Below are 16,825 nucleotides of genomic sequence, written 5' to 3'. Positions count from 1 at the left end.
CCCCAGGATGTTGATAGTGGGGGATTCAGTGATGGTAATGCCAATGAACGTCAAGGGGTGATGGTTAGATTCTCTCTTGTTGGAGATGGTCATTCCCTGACACTTGTGTGGTGCAAATGTTACTTGCCACTTGCCAGCCCAAGCCTGGATATTGTCCAGGTCTTGCTGCATTTGGACATGGGCTGCTTCAGTATCTGTGGAGTCCTGAATGGTGCTGAACATTGTGCAATCATCAGCGAACATCCCCACTTCTGACTTTATGATGGAAGGAAGGCCACTGCTGAAGCAGCTGAAGATGGTGGGGCCGAGGACACCACCCTGAGGAATTCCTGCAGTGATGCTCTGGAGCTGAGATGACTGACCTCCAACAACCACAACCATCTTCCTTTCTGCTAGATATGACTCCAATCAGCAGAGTGTTTTCCCCCTGATTCCCATTGATTCCAGTTTTGCTAGGGCTCCTTGATGCCACACTCGGTCAAATGCTGCCTTGATGTCAAGGGCAGTCACTCTCACCTCACCTCAGGTGTTCAGCTCTTTTGTCCACGTTTGAACCAAGGCTGTAATGAGGTCAGGAGCTGAATGGCCCTGGCGAAACCCAAACTGGGCATCAGTGAACAGGTTATTGCTAACAAGTGCCACTTGATAGCACAGTTGATGGCCCCTTCCATAACTGGCAGAAAACGCACTTCGAACAGTCTATGTCACCTTTTTGGATAATTATCCAACTACTTCCTTGGTCACTCGAGCCTTGAGTTTCACTCGAGTTTTTAAAGATTTTGGCCGGAATCTTCCAGCCTGCAGCGGGCCCGGCAAGCCGTGGAAATCTCTGCTCACACCAGCAGAACCAGAAGATCCCGCCAGTGTGAGGCACTGGAAAACTCCGGCCTTAGTAATTATTTTACAAACAATCCAAAATGCTAGTCAGTGACCACAGCACTGACATTAAATTGCAAATCCACCACCACCGTCATCTTCTCAATTTCATTCATTACATCTCCTCTTCCTTATATTTAAGATCAGGAGTGCTATCTGCCAGATGTGAAAATTTCTAGATTGCATGTACAATGTGTTACAAAGCTGTGTCTGAACAAAACACCACAAACACAAAGGATCGCCATTTAGACTTAGATGAAGGTACTGAAATGCTTTTGGTTGTTCAGACCAAATCAAAGGATCCTAAATTGGTTGTGATAAATATACCTGATAAGAATGATTTTCGGGGAGAGCTATTTATTTGAACTTTGTGTTTTGATGACTGTTTCCACAATCTAAATCCAGATTTCTATCAAATAGTTTACAAAAAGTGATATTAAATAAATGTGGTTGCTTCATACTTTGAAAATTTATTACAAGCTAATTTTAATTTATAATTCATATTATATGTCCTTTCTCATCTTTTTCACTAATAGGCAGCTCTCCTCATGAACCCTCCTTATGAAGGGAAAACAAGAAAAGCTTTTCTTTTCATAAGTGTCAGAAAGCTCAAATGAAAGCAGAAGGCAAGAGTCCCCCTAATTTCTTTAAGTTTATGATTTCTTTCCGAAGGTTTAGTCTATCATCTTAAATTGAGAGTAAATTCAAGTTGCTGTTTTATTTTACATAGTTATTAATTGTTCAGTTTCATGTGAGGGCCAGCTGTTTTGGTGCCTGCATGTGCTGTTTTGTAGGGTGCCAGAGAAAATAGCTAATTTTAGTTTGCCTGAATCCACTTCATGATGCATTGCAGCAATGTGCAGACTATGGACTGACTTCAAACAACCCATAAACAAATTTTTCCCAATATTTCTGCTGATAGTGTAAATTGGGGTTGGAAAAGCAAAAATAAAAACAGAAACTGCTGGAAATACTCAGCTGGTCAGGCAGAATCAGTGGAGAGAGTTACGACTGAACTAGCTCTCTCCTGTATTCAAGCCCCTCAGTTGGTCACAATAAAGGTTTAAGTTTTTTTTTCATGAGGATATGCCTTTTACAAATCAGAACATAATTAACGAACCTGTGAGGAATAAGTAGTCAATCAAACAAAGTTTCCTTGAGTTAAAGAAAGAAAAAATTTATTAACCATTAATCCAAGAAAAAGTAATAAAAACAAAACATCAAGTATTTGGCCCTAATAAGTCATTTGGGACATGCACACACATATACACACACACACACACACACACACACATATATCCAGAGATAAGGATTGATCGAGTCCAAATATAAAAAGGTGAAAGAATATACAGTTAAGTGTCCTGTGATTGTCCTTGAGGTGTAGATTTTAGACATTGCAGCTGATTTATGTTAGCTGGTTTCTTGGATGCAGTCAGATGTAGAAGATGTTGCAATTATTATGAGATCTCAGTTCGCTGGTATGTTTCTGGTAGTTGGCTTCTCAAACCGAGCAATGCACACTTCTTCCAAAGGAGAGACAGGGAGAGAGCCCAGTTTTCAGTCTGTTTCTTCTGCTGAAAACTTTGGTACCATCTCTTGTACCATTTCTTAAAAAACCTGGCTGGCTGTATATTCCAGAGGAATTTGATGACCATGTATCCTGAAGTCATTGTGTTGTAGAACAGGTAATTACGTTTTGATGTCTCATCTCAGAAACTTTTGAGGATCAATGGTATAAAAGTCAGCAGGAGATGGGGCCTTTCATGTTTGAGAGTCTGTTCATTTTCATCCCACTTGCATGGAATACAAGTTGTATTTTCTGCTGGCTGTCAGTCAGAATTGTAATTCCACATTAGAACTTTCCAGAAACTGATTACTGGTGATACCAGATAGCAGGTGACTTGAGGCAGTCAACTTTAGTCAGTGTCTTTTCTTGTCTTTGAAAGAAGTCCTTTTTAAACAGTGCAGTATATGTTTGGTTAGTCGCTGAAATTACAGAATGATCTTACTCATGCACAAGTCATATCATTGTGACAAGAGACAAACAAAGTTAATGGCCAGAATTTTCATGTCAGCGTGCGGGGGCGGGCCTCACACACCTACGCATAAAATGATGCGCGGTGACGTCGGGCAGGTGTCCCGACATCACCATGCGTCATTCAGATCTTTCATTCGGCTGGCACGCAGCAGAGTCGGCTGCGCACCCGCCAAACTGTCAAAGGCCTGTTAAGGCCATTAAAAAGCCAATTAAACTAATTATCAACGCAGGTGAAGAGCCTAAGCAGCCTTCGTGTTTTTCAGGAAACCTCATCCATGGGTGGGATGAGGTTTCCTGAAGATTTAATAAAATCTATAAATAATTTATTCACATTTCGTAAATATGTCCCAGCTCATGTGACACTGTCACATGAGGGGACATGTCTAAATAATTTTTACCTTTCTTTATTCAAATATTTCATCTGAACTTTATCTCCCTGAGGCAGCTCAAGGAGATTTCTGCACTCGTTTGCAGACTCTCCCTCTTCCCCCCACCTGCACAGGTAGCGCTGAGCACTACCGGCCATGCGTCATGCTGGGCGGGCCTTAATTTGCCCGCTCATGTAAAATGGTGGCGCTGAGCCGATCGTGGGCGGCGATCGGCTCCACGACCGCTCCTGACCGGCCTGCTCAACAGGGAGAAAATTCTCGCCAATATTTCAGGTCAATTACCTTTCATCAGGATTGGGAAAAGTTAGAGATGTAATTGCATTTGGGGAAGAGATGGGTGGGACAAGGTCAAAGGAAGGTCTGTGATAGGGTGGAAGGTAGGAAGGATTGAATGACAGAAGGGTTAGTCTTAGGGCCAAAGGAAATGGTGACAGGGCAAGAAAGAAAACAAAAAAAAAACAAAATATGTGCCGAGAGCAGGTGTCCTGCTATCTGAAAGAAGGGAAAAAAAGAAACTGAAACATGCATAGAAAAGGAAACAAAATGGGGAAGGCTTTACGGTCTGAAATTGTTGAACTCAATGTTGAGTCCAGAACACTGGTGCCTAATCAAACCTGCTGACAAAAGGGGTGCTGTTGTTGTCTGGCAAACTGACCTCTATCTTACAGAGGCTGAATGCCAACTCTCTGACATTTCCTCCTACATCTGATAATGGGCTAGACGAACTCTTCTCTGGTTCAATCTCTCCTGTCTTCCACCCAATCACAGGCCTTCCTTTGTCCTCCTCCCACCTACCCCGTGCTCGAAATCTATTCTATCATTAACCTTCCCTAGTCTGATGAAAGGTCATCGACCTGAAACATTACCCTATTTCTCTCCACAGATGCTGCCTTATTTATTTCCAGCATTTTTACTTCAGAATTCCTGCATCTGCAATGTTCTGCTTTTCGGTTGGAAAATCCAGTGTTGGTACAAAAGGTAAATGATTGGCAACCAGGGTTACATCTTGGCTAAAATCAGGAAAGCTCATAACCTTTGTAATTACTTTTCATAAGTGAGGCCATTGGATATCACTTCCGATAAAAAAACAAACTTAAGTTGCGAAATGTAATCCCAAAGCCTTTCGAAGAAGCCTAGAAATTGAATGGATACTTATTCAGTCACTTGAGAGAATGTATTATATATATATATAATACCTAAGAGTTGGCAGCTGTTTGAGGAGTGTGTCAGCTTATTTGAAGCTTGCACAACTGTCTGTGACCCATGAGCTCAGCGTCTCAATTTAAAAGGATCTGACTTAATCTGTTTTTTTCTAAAGTTGCCGAGCTGTTGCGTGTTATTTAAAATAAACACACACAAAATCCAACAACTGCATTGTGTTTTTGTTGTTACTGTTCCCATGATTTGCAGTTAAACATCATGATGATAATAATGTACAGATATTATTCTGTTTCAATCATTTATTTTAGTTGACAAACATATTGAAGGCCCTGCTGCAACTTGTGCAAACAACAATAGAAATAGAATTATTTTCATCAACTTGCACACTTCATAGTGACTAGATTTACTGCTATGGTAAGTGTAAGGAAGCAATAGTGCAGTAAAGTCCATGGGAAGTGGGTTTACTAGTCACCGCCAACAGTTGCTCCATGTGGTGTTCAGACAGTCCAGCTCGCCTATTGTTTAAGTGAGTCTGATTCTGCACAGTGAATAAGGGATGATGTTGGGCTGGTGAGATCATTTCTGACTACACCTCTCTTGCAGAATACATGTTTGACATTAACTGTTGAGCAATGTTTCAAGTTTAAATATTCAGGCCAACCTTGGGAGTCCACTGCTGCAACTTATCTGAAACATCTAGATTCAGGCATGGGGGCATTTTGCTTGAGGTGGCTGTTGTTGGTGTGGCAATGCTTTGTAATCCCAGTATGGGGGCTGGATTTTTACAAAGCGGCGGTCTATGAACACCCGACAGTCCTACATCTAAACTCAATGATCCCTTCCACACGTGAGGGGGCACTGAGGCTTATGCAGAAAAACCTGGACAAATACCAAGAGCAAGTTCATGAAGCAAGCAAACAGGTAAAGCAACCTTCTCAAGTTTGATCTGGCTGTTTAGCACAAAGCATTTGTAGTTGCATTAAAAACAGATCGGATTAGGAATGTAAATGCAGAAGTTTGTAGCAAAATGTTCCCACAGGAACAAGAGCATTTTAGGGTGAGATTTTCAATTCGCGAAATATTTCAGGGCCAGAATTTTCCCGTGGTGGCGTCGGGCAAGCGTCACTGCGCGCCATCGCGATACTTAGGTGGGTGGGTGCGCGATGTTCTCCATTGTGCACCCGCTATTAACTAATCATGTAGTTAAGGCCTTTGAGGCAGCAACTGACTGCAATTTTCCAGAGGAAATCGCATGGGCACAACGGGCAGGCGGGTAGGAGACACTTGTATAAACCTCATCCACGAGTTGGATAAAAGGGGTGAGTGCGGTTGTGAATGTTATCTGTTAGATATTTAATTGTGAAAATTACTGCTACTTGCCTGTGTGAGCAGGAATACTTCAAAACTCATACCAGCTGCTTGGACAGGAGTAACAGCCTTCAGGTCAGGACTCTAAAGATCATTTTTGGGGCCTCCAGGTTTCAGGAAGCCTTCCCTTAGCCTGGGAATGGGAGTTGTGCTCTCCACTGGAGGCACCTCCTCGGAGGGGGAAGGGAGGGCCAGAAGGTGGAGGAGGCCAGGAGTCCACATTCAGCCTCCAGGGGAGCCACCTTTGGGAGGACAGGCACAGGCACAAGGGGCACAGGGCCAACAGGAAGTCCAAGGCGGAAGGGGCCACAGAGGACGCCACTATCCTGTTGCCAGGGTTTACAGGCAGCGAAGCAGCTACATCAATATGTCTGAGGTGCAGTGCCAAAGGAGGCTCCGTCTCTCAGTGGAGACAGTGACATCCATCTGTCAGATGATAGGCATTGAGATCTGCGCCAACTGTGTGGGTGGGCATTTCATGCCAGTGGCGCTAAAGGTCACAGCTGCCCTCAACTTCTATGCCTCCAGCTCTTCCCAGGGGTCAGTGGGTGATCTTTGCGGAGTCTCCTAGTCAGCTGTCCACACTTGTGTCAAGCTGGTGACAGACGCCCTGTTCAGGCGTGCATTGACTTTCATCCACTAACACTGGGATGAGGCCAGCCAGACAGAGCAAGCCAGAGGCTTCGTGGCAATTGCTGGCTTCCCCCGCGTCCAGGGTGCTATAGACTGTACACATGTGGCCATCAAGGCGCCAGCAGGTGAGCCCGGTGCCTTCGTCAACAGGAAGGGCTTCCACTTCATGAACGTGCAGATAGTGTGTGACCACAGGATGCAGATTCTGCAAGTTTGTGCAAGGCACCCAGGCAGCTCCCACGACACCTACATCCTCAGACACTCCCAGGTACCGAGGCTCTTCAGTGCTCCAGCCCGGCTGGATGGATGGCTGCTGGGTGACAAGGGCTATCCCCTCAGAAGGTGGCTCATGACGCCTCTCTGACATCCAAGAACAGAGGCTGAGCAGTGGCACAACAGAAGCCATGCCTCCACAAGGGCTGTGGTGGAGAGAACCATCGGTCTTCTCAAGATGCGCTTCCGATGCCTGGACCGTTCAGGGGGTGCACTGCGATACCCCCCAGATTGAGTGTCACTGATAGTGGTTGCATGCTGCGCTCTCCACAATCTGGTGCTGGAAAGAGGCGACGCAGTTGGCAAAGAAGATGTAGACACAGTTGTTCCGGATGCACACAATGAGTCCAGCAGTGAGTCCGAGGATGAGCACACACAGTGAAATGCTGAGGGGGTAGACGCTGACCCGAGCATACTCCAGGGAGGCAGGGACTCCTGGGAGGCTTTAATCCAAAGAATCTTCAGCTAGCCCACCACAGATGGACCCCCAACACACGCCAGGGCTCAGGTTCCATACTCGATACCTGAGTGCTAAATTTGCCTGGATAGTAACATGAACTAAGGCCCTTGTCAATAAAACTCAATATCAGACAACTCACTCATAACATCCTGGGTTCTCGTCCACCTGCAGAAGTAAGGAATCACCCTGAGGCATGGCAACATATCAAAATTTAAGGAGATGACAAAAGTAATTTCAGAAACCAAAAAAAAAGGTGTTGCACATCACAACAAGTCTTAAATGAACTAATATGGGGCAATATAAAAGCACCAGTGAGAAACCCGTGGTGCGCCTAATGTGCCTTAAATTTACACTTATGTGTACTATGTCTAGGTGCTGTCGCCTCGCTGGCACTGGCATCTGAGACAGCCTGCTCACTCTGCTGTCCTGTTGGCCTCGATGACCTTGGCAGCCATCCTCTGGTCTATGGAGCCTTTGATGGCCCCGCCTGGGAGGGAGCTGCCAGTCCCATGGCTGGCATCTCCCCAGTCGCTGCAGCCTCATCAGATGCCACGGTCACTGGCAGAGGGACGGCACCACCTCCTCCAGTGAGTTGTTTAATTGTCCACCACCATTCACAACTGGATGTGGCAGGACTGCAGAGCTCAAATCTAATCTGTTGGTTGTGGGATCACTTAGCTCTGTCTACAATTTGCTGCTTATGCTGTTTGACACACAAGTAGTCCCGTTTTTTAGCTTCACCAGGTTGACACCTCATTTTTAGGTACACCTGGTGCTGCTCCTGACATGCCCTCCTGCACTCTTCATTGAACCAGGGTTGATCCCCTGGCTTGATGGTATTGGTAGAGTGGGGGATATGCCGGGCCATGAGGTTACAGATTGTGTTTGAGTACAATTCTGCTGCTGCTGATGGTCCACAGTGCCTCATGGATGCCCAGTCTTGAGTTGCTAGATTTGTTCAAAATCTATCCCATTTAGCATGGTGGTAGTGCCACACAACACGATGGAGGGTATCCTCAATGTGAAAGCCGGACTTTGTCTCCACAATGACTGTGCAGTGGTCACTCCTACCGATACTGTCATGGACAGATGCATCTGCAGCAGGCAGGTTGATGAGGATGAGGGAGTTGCTCTGGGAGCCCTGGATATGTTTTTCCCTCTTGTTGGTTCCCTCACCACCTGACGCAGACCCAGTCTAGCAGCTATGTCATTTAGGACTCGGCCAGCACCACCAGCTTGGTCAGTACTGGTGCTACTGAGCCACTCTTGGTGATGGACATTGAAGTCCCCCACTCAGAGTACATCTGCGCCCTTGCCACCCTCAGTGCTCCCTCCGAGTGATGTTCAGCATGGAGGAGCACTGGTTCATCAGCTGAGGGAATGCAGTACATGGTAATCAGCAGGAGGTTTCCTTGACCATGTTTGATCTGATGCCATGAGACTTCATGGGGTCTGGAGTCAATGTTGAGGACTCCCAGGGCAACTCCCTCCCGGCTGTGTACCATTGTGCCGTCACCTCTGCTGGGTCTGACCTGCCAGCGGGACAGGACATACCCAGGGATGGTGATGGTAGAGTCTGAGACATTATCTGTAAAGTATGATTCCGTGAGGATGACTATGTCAGACTTTTGCTTGACTAGTCTGTGAGACAGCTCTCCCAATTTTGGTCCCAGATGTTAGTACGGGGGGCTTTGCAGGGTCGACAGGGCTGAGATTGCCGTTGTCATTTCCGGTGCCTAGATCGATGCTGGGTGGTCTGTCCAGTTTCATTCCTTTTTTGTGACATTGTAGTGGTTTTTTACAACTGAGTGGCTTGCTAGGCCATTTCAGAGGGATGTCAGAGTCAGCTGTGGGTCTGGAATCATGTGTAGGCCAGGCCAGGTAAGGATGACAGATTTCCTTTCCCTCAAGGGGATTAGTGAACCAGCTGGGTTTTTACAACAATTGACAATGGTTCCATGGTCATAGTTAGACTTTTAATTCCATATTTTTATTGAATTCAAATTCCACCATCTGCCATGGCTGGATTCAAACCCAGGTCCCCAGGACATTACCCTGGATCTCTGGATTACTAGTCCAGCGACAATACTACTACGCTATCACCTCCCCTAATGACCTACTGACTCCAGATGCCTCCTGTCAATGTTAATGTGCACTCTGCTTCCCAGTACTATGACTCCAGCCCCCAGGGCTAAATGCCTGAGTTTGCTGACCACACCCTACACACCATTCTAAGCACGACCATCACTGCCAGAGAGGCCTTCCCCCACCCAAGACGGTGACCAAGACATGCATGCCATGCAGGCCCCTCTAACCTGGCCTGCACAGGCTAGGCCAATCTATTATAACTGCCCCCAACTGTGTAGCCTCAGCCCCAGGACAATCTGCTCTCTCTCCCTCGCAACGGTGTAGCCTCAGCCCCAAGACAATCTTTGATTCCTCCTCCTAAGACAGTCTTATAACTCTTGCCTCAAGATAGTCTTTCATTACTCCACTCTGTTCCTTTAACACCAACCCCAGTCATACCTCTGTCTCCCGCCTTCCCTCCCGGGTTCTATTAGCCAAGTCCAGCTGTCATGACTCTGGCTTCCCCCCTTCTCTCTGGTGTTGCTTCACGGGCACCAGCCTTGACGCAGAATCAAAGAATCTTCGAAATATTGCAGCACCGCTGTTAAAGGTAGGTGAAGGCAGCACCTACATACCTTGAAGTCATTGATGAAGTGAGGCTCGCCAGGTGCACGCCACTTATATACAGTTGTGAAACAGACTGTTCTAATTATCCGCTGGTGGCACACTTAATTTGGATGGGTATGTGATTCCGGCACATTTGCCTCTTAATGAGCATTCATGAGATGCAAACGTGGCTCTGGCATAGAGCAGTGGGGAAGTCGACCTGCCTGTAACCTGCTATCAAAGTTGGGAGAACAAAATTCCAAACTGATTTCCTGATAGCTTCTGCAAACTCTCCATATTTTCTGCCCCTGCCTGCCACAATTCCCACCACTGGAGGGAATGGAAAATTCCAGCCTTAGTATAGCACAGTTTCAGTGATGTTGGTTATATTAGTTGTTAGTTTGATATGGGGATGGGCTTTGCAAGCACAGTATAACATCAGCATTATCCTGCCAATAAGTATTGGATTGTATTAGCACATTAGCACTATCCTGCAGTACGTACTGTAACAGCACTGTCCTGACAAACTGATTACTACAGTCGTACGAATGATAATTTAGGACTTTGTTTATAATTGTCATCATGCTAATGTATCAAATTATTCTTTTTATCTATACTGCAGGGAGTTAAGATAATTGTATTTCCAGAGAATGGTATCCATGGCTTTCACAACAGAAGTGCAATTTTTCCATATTTGGAGCCTATTCCAGATGCTAATGTTGTTCAATGGAATCCCTGTCTGCATCCAACAGAATATAATGATACAGAGGTAGGAGCTATACAAAGTTTGCTCTTAATTTAAGTATCTTGTTATATCTTAAGAATCCTTATAGCATTTTTGTAACTATTAATTATAAGCATTTAGGCAATACTGATGCCAGTTTACCCAGGGTACTTTGCAAACATTCGACATGACTTGATTGGAATATTGAATTGGTATCAGTTTGTAAATTTCTTTAAATTTTATGGCATATTCCCTATAGGACTGTGTTTGTATATAAACTATTAACATTTGGATTTTAGAAATGGTTTTGGTTTTGATGGGCTGATATTGCTAAATCATGCTCCCAATATGGACGCTTGCCCACCGGGATTGTACATTGGGAATTGAGTGGCACTCGCTCTCTAGAATAAAGGGTTAGCATATGGGATATACTGATTTGTGATCTAGATGATGATGTACAGACGCCAGTCAGTCATGTGTTAGACATGGGAGAGAGAGGTTGGAATCATGCCTAGGAGCTATGTGCCTACTCTGTAACCTGTTTAGATTTGGTGCTAAAATAATAATAATAATAATAATAAAAGTGTTAAGCAGATACCAGAGTATGTCTACAGTCTGTCTAAGCACCAAGTCCAACACCTAGATCCAAGACAGAAGGACTCAAACTCAGAACATCCTCAACAATTTGCCATCCATTCCTTTTAATGGACAGAAATCCATGACAGAAATTTCAATATGCACACACAGCATGTGAGGCTTTACACTGAGTGCAGTTTTGCAAAAGTGCGCCTAATATTTCAATTATTAATAGAATAGCAATATGTTCCTTGGGCTCTGGCCTTTCAGCCAGATTGATGAATGGTTAACTACTATTAAAAAAAAACTAACCTTTCCTTTCTCTTTCCCATGTGGACTAACTAATGTGCTCCTCTTCATCTTTATCCTACTTTCCTCAGGGATCCATCTTAAATTTGCTATATAGTTCCCTAAACATATGGGAATGATTCACCATGTTGAGTTAAGTCAACCACTATAAACACCCTTAGATAAGAGATTAGATTTTTTTTCCAGAGAGGAGCGTAAAGTGGTTCCTTGTCCTTTAATTCTATTGAAATAAAATGTACATTCATCACAAAATGTGGTAATGTTGCCATTTCTGTTTTATTGTAGGTTCTTTATCAACTGAGCTGTATGGCTAGAAACGGCAATATGTACCTGATAGCAAACATGGGGGAAAGACAAGCCTGTGAGCTTAGTGACCCTCAGTGTCCACCAGATGGAAGATATCAGTTTAACACAAATGTGGTTTTTGATGCTGAAGGCACTCTCATAGCCAAATACCAGAAATGGAACCTTTTTATACTAGAGGTTGCTTATGACACACCTAAGACAGTGCAACATGTCATCTTCAATACACCTTTTGCTGGAAGATTTGGTGTCTTTACTTGCTTTGATATATTGTTCTATGAGCCAGCAGTAAGGTTAATTGAGCATTATGGTGTAAAACAAATTATATTTCCCACAGCCTGGATGAACGTGCTGCCTCTCTTATCTGCAATAGAGTTTCATCAAGCATTTGCCTTTGCATTCGGTATCAACCTTCTTGTAGCCAATCAGCATCATCCTGAATACAACATGGCAGGAAGTGGCATCTACACTCCTTTAGATTTCCCCTATTACTACAACGCAAAGAGCAGCGAAGGAAAACTTCTTGTGGCCAAGGTCCCTATAATTACATCCATTAAAGATCACAGCCCAGAACAGTCTAAGTCTCAGGGGACATCAACTTTTCTTCAGAGGAACAGACATATTGAACCTTCTGTCCTTCAGCAACAGAAGGAGGGAGTAAAGCCAGAAAATATTGGGCCATTACCTACACTGTCCCACATGGATAGTCCTGGAGATATCTTTCATGCTTTGATGATTTTTGATAATTATACATTTATCTCTTTGAAAGGCAAGGAAGGTAACCTGCAAGTCTGTTCCAACAGCCTTTGTTGCCATGTAGCCTACAAATGTGGCAACACACCCAGTGATCGGTATGCTTTAGGAGCCTTTGATGGGCATCACACTAGAGATGGTATCTACTATCTGCAAGTCTGTGCCTTGGTGAAGTGTGCAGGCTCTAGATATGACACCTGTGGACAAAGTGTTACAACTGCCTCCGATATCATAGACTTCAAGTTGTGGGGGAATTTCAGCACACAGCATATTTATCCAGAAATACTGGCTAGTGAGATGAAAATTCATCGTGCGGATACCATAGGGTGGGATAACAATGATTTTTATATGACTAAGAAGGGCATGTCGGCAGGTCTTGTGACTGCAGCATTCTATGGAAGATGGTACGAGAAAGATTAGCTTAATGCGATGCAGATTGTTTCAAATGTGTGATATGAATTAAATACAATAGCATCTTTGCAAATAATTTGCAGATATTTTATTATTATAATGCCCTCACATTCTTTGTTGGATCCTGAGTTTTAGGCAGTTCCTTCCATCAGGAAAAGGGATGTCAGAAATAACATACTGACGATACTTTTTCTCCCAAAAGGTTCCACTTGAAGAAGACAATAACCCTCTGTCACAATAATCACCTGAATTGTCACCGAGCCTATTTCAGATGGCAGCACTACCATGGAACTTGTTTCTGGGACTCGGTGCAATAGCTCGAGTGAAAGTCTTTAGCCTTTGTTGACTTCTCCATTAACCACTGTCCATGTGGAAGATTCCCATTACAGTCAGACAGTGGTAACAATTTTAGGCTCCATAGTGACAAAAGCTCTATGGGTGCCACATTGATACCAAAATTGTGTCTGTGCTGCACACACAGATCTTCAGTATGACCCTTGTCAGATGCCATTTGATGTCATTTGGCAGAACCACAATGGATTCCTCATTTTTGTTTTTAAACAGGTGACAATAATTTCCAAGTCTACATACATACTGATACTGCAGCAAGAAATCTAGCAGTTTTTAAGAATTCAAGAACTAATTTGCAGAAATTAAAGGTCACAACATGGTGACGATTTTAACTTTGCCTTTCAAAGACTCTGTCTAACCTACTCAAGGCCATTATTATCCTCCAAGGCAAAGTGCTTGAGAAGGGGCAATATGGATATTATCTCTAAATTAACTACAAACACTTCTGTCTCTGACATTAAAAAACACATGCAAAACCATGAAGCCATGCATCATTGGTTCTGAGATTTGAATTGACAAAATAAAGTGATATGAGTTGCTATTTCACATATTCAAAGGGAAAATTTACTTGAAGTTTAAGGGATAACCAAATTTTAATTAAAGAAACTAAAAAAGGTGAAAAGCGGTCTTGATAGTTCCTGAATAGCAATAAATAATTGGCCAGATCTTCCACAGAGCAGCAATCATCATTGGATTGCCGCTCCACGCAAACTTTTCCATATCCTGACACTGCTTTGCATTTCTTGCCCAGTTTTTCAAGCCACGCTGATTAAAAGACCCACCTTGGTTTCTCCAGAAATGCAGAGCACAGCGTCCATTGAAGAGCTCCGTCGCAAGGCTGTAGCGTCAGGGGGATGACAGGACAATACTCCCTTTTTACGGCACTATCTGTTGTAAGTTTAAAGATCCAGCGTGAATGTCAGTGAATGGGTGATTGGATGAATGGGTGAGTGAGTGAGTGGATGAATGAGTGAATGGGTAAAGAAGGGGGAGGTGATGAGTTGTGAGGGGTGAGGGCTGGAGGGCCTAAATTGTAACAAAACAACAGGGACGAAGTCCCAGAAAACTGAGACTGGCCTTTTAATCAGCATGGCTTGGCACTCGACTGCCCCTTTGGATGCATCTGATCTGTTTCTGGAATGGCTGGATTGACTCTACACTGCAGCCAACCCCCTGAGTGAAAATTTGATCTGATGGGTCACGGCCTACTGAGATGGGTCTGCCAAGTCAGGAAATTTCCCGACTCAACTACTCATCTCGATAGCGAAAATCCGGTCCCAAAACTATATACTGTACTAGGTGTAATCTCATCAATGCCATGTACAGTTGTAAAATGACTCCCCTACTTTTATACTCCATCCTTTTGCAATAAAGGCTAACATTCCACATGCCTTCTTATTACTTGCTATACTTGCATGCTAACCTTTTGTGATTCTTGCACAACGACACCCTGGTCCCTTTGTATCTCAGCATTCTGCTGTCTCTCTCCATTTAAATAATATCCTGCTTTTATATTCTTCCTGATAAAGTGGACAAGTTCACATTTTCCTACATTATGCATTGTAGTGATTATAGGCAAAATCTTTCCTACTGCATTTAGGGGTCATGTGATTGTCCTGACGAATCAGCCCTAAGCACGGGTAATCTTGGGATGGAGCTTTTTTAGTTGTGGACTTGGTTCAAGCATGTAACTTCTACAAGGGCTCTGTAAATAAAGTTAACTGTTTCAAGTAAGAAACCTGTCGGTACATCAAGTTTATTACAATTGGCGATGAGGATAAATTGCTCCAACGCTGCACCTTGCCTCGTGAATGTGAATATATTAATTCTTAAGGGGAGAAAGAAAAGTATACTCACCAGTCAATCCACCCTTCAGCAGAATCAACCCTTTTGATCCATCCATGGAAAACTGGAGCCAGTAATTAGAGTGCCTAGGTTTTTATTTCATGATGAATTAAATAACAGTGGGGAAGAAGCAAAAATCAATTCTTTTAAGGGTCTGCAGGAGCAAGGCATATAACCTTATCCCTAGTCTGACAGCCCCGAATGCGCCCAATTCTAAATCTTGAAACGAGCTGGTAGACCTCATGTAAACACATTTTCAGCCACAGCCATTGGTAATTGTGCAGAGATTTAAGTTCAACTCTATAGTAAGGGCCCCAGATGAGTCAATCGCACCTTATATCGCGAAGTTGAAACAGTTGACCGAGCACTGCAAATTCGGAGAAACACTCAATAACATGTTGCTGGGTCGTTTGGTTTGTGGCGTACACGACGATGCCATTCAGCACTGTTTACTTACACAACTTATTATTGATTTGAAGTGTGCCATGGAAATAGCACTAGCAATGGAGAGTGCTGAGAGGGTCTTGCAGACTTTGCAGAGTGTGCAACATGGCGCCATTCTTCAGTTGGGACGGGAACCTAACACCAGGCATGGCGCAAAAACCAGAGAGACAGCTGCAAAGCACGAGACAGTCTCAACTGCTTGAAAATCGAAGAGGCATACTGGAAACATTTCACAAACAATTCAGAAATTAATCTGGGGGTGACCATGTACCGGAAACCTGCAGATTTAAGTAGGTAGAATGCCACTACTGCCACAAAAAAGGGCATGTAATAAAGCAATGCAGGGCGAAATCGAGACAGCCAATCAGACAGCAGACCAAGATGGTTGAAGTTCACAATATAACTGAACCAGAAGCTGCTGATACTGATATCTATTCCCTATACAATGTCAAAGCAGTAAAAACTGAACCATTTACCATCACCCTTCGAATGAATGGTAAGCCTCTAGTCATGGAGGTGGACAAGGGACCATAGTGGTGGGAGGGTACACATTTAAATACCTAAATGAAGGTACCCAGCCACTGAATCTGGAGCAAGCCATGGCTCAGCTGAAGACATATATTCGAGAGTCAATACAGGTAAAGGGCATTGCCACAGTACCTGTATCCTACAGGCAACAGACAGCCCAGATTCCAGTGATCACTGTAACAGCGAAAGGACCTAGTCTTCCGGGCCAAAGAAATTAAGCTCAACCGGTCAGAAATATTTCAAGTCAGGACAGGAGGAATTCCCGAGCTGTTAAAGAAGTATGACAACATATTTTGTGACGAACTGGGAAAGATAAAAGGCCTACAAGCCAAAATATATGTAAATTTGGAGGCAACACTCTGTTTCTTTAAGGTCAGTTCTGTGCCTTATGCCCTAAAGGAGAAGGTGGATGCAGAATTGTGCTGCTTAGAGAAGCTAGCCATCATCCAGCCAGTCCAAATTTCAGAACGGGTAGCGCCCATAGTCCCTGTGATGAAACCAGATTAAACTAATCACATTTGCAGAGACTATAAATTAACTGTGAACAAGGCTGCTAAATTAGATAAATATCCTCTCCCAAGGTTTAAAGATTTGTATGTTAAGCTGGCTGGAGGAAAATCCTACACCAAACTGGACATGAGCCATGCATACTAACAGCTAGAGCTGGATAGCACACCTAGAGGAAATATAACATTCAACACGCACGAAGG

The 16,825-nt window shown here is 43.9% G+C and overlaps 1 protein-coding gene across 3 annotated transcripts in view; it reads left to right on the top strand.

Moving 5' to 3' along the window:
- The window catches only part of LOC144678725 (biotinidase-like), a 75,061-nt gene that overhangs the window by 18,576 nt on the left and 39,660 nt on the right, over positions 1 to 16,825 (top strand). The window contains exons 3-5 of one of the 3 annotated variants that reach the window (XM_078538568.1): positions 4,187 to 4,281; positions 10,494 to 10,640; positions 11,766 to 13,047. In XM_078538568.1, the coding sequence (XP_078394694.1) occupies positions 4,187 to 4,281; positions 10,494 to 10,640; positions 11,766 to 12,956 (1,433 nt within the window). In that variant the 3' untranslated portion in view covers positions 12,957 to 13,047. Of the gene's footprint in view, positions 1 to 4,186; positions 4,282 to 5,016; positions 5,386 to 10,493; positions 10,641 to 11,765; positions 13,048 to 16,825 lie in introns of those variants that run through there. The other 2 variants (XM_078538567.1, XM_078538565.1) reach the window with 2 other exon arrangements.

This window comes from Cetorhinus maximus, chromosome 3 (genome assembly GCF_964194155.1).
Source record: "Cetorhinus maximus chromosome 3, sCetMax3.hap1.1, whole genome shotgun sequence".
Taxonomy (NCBI): domain Eukaryota; kingdom Metazoa; phylum Chordata; class Chondrichthyes; order Lamniformes; family Cetorhinidae; genus Cetorhinus; species Cetorhinus maximus.
The sequence above is the reverse complement of the archived record's forward strand: the minus strand, read 5'-3'. Positions and strand labels throughout refer to the sequence as shown.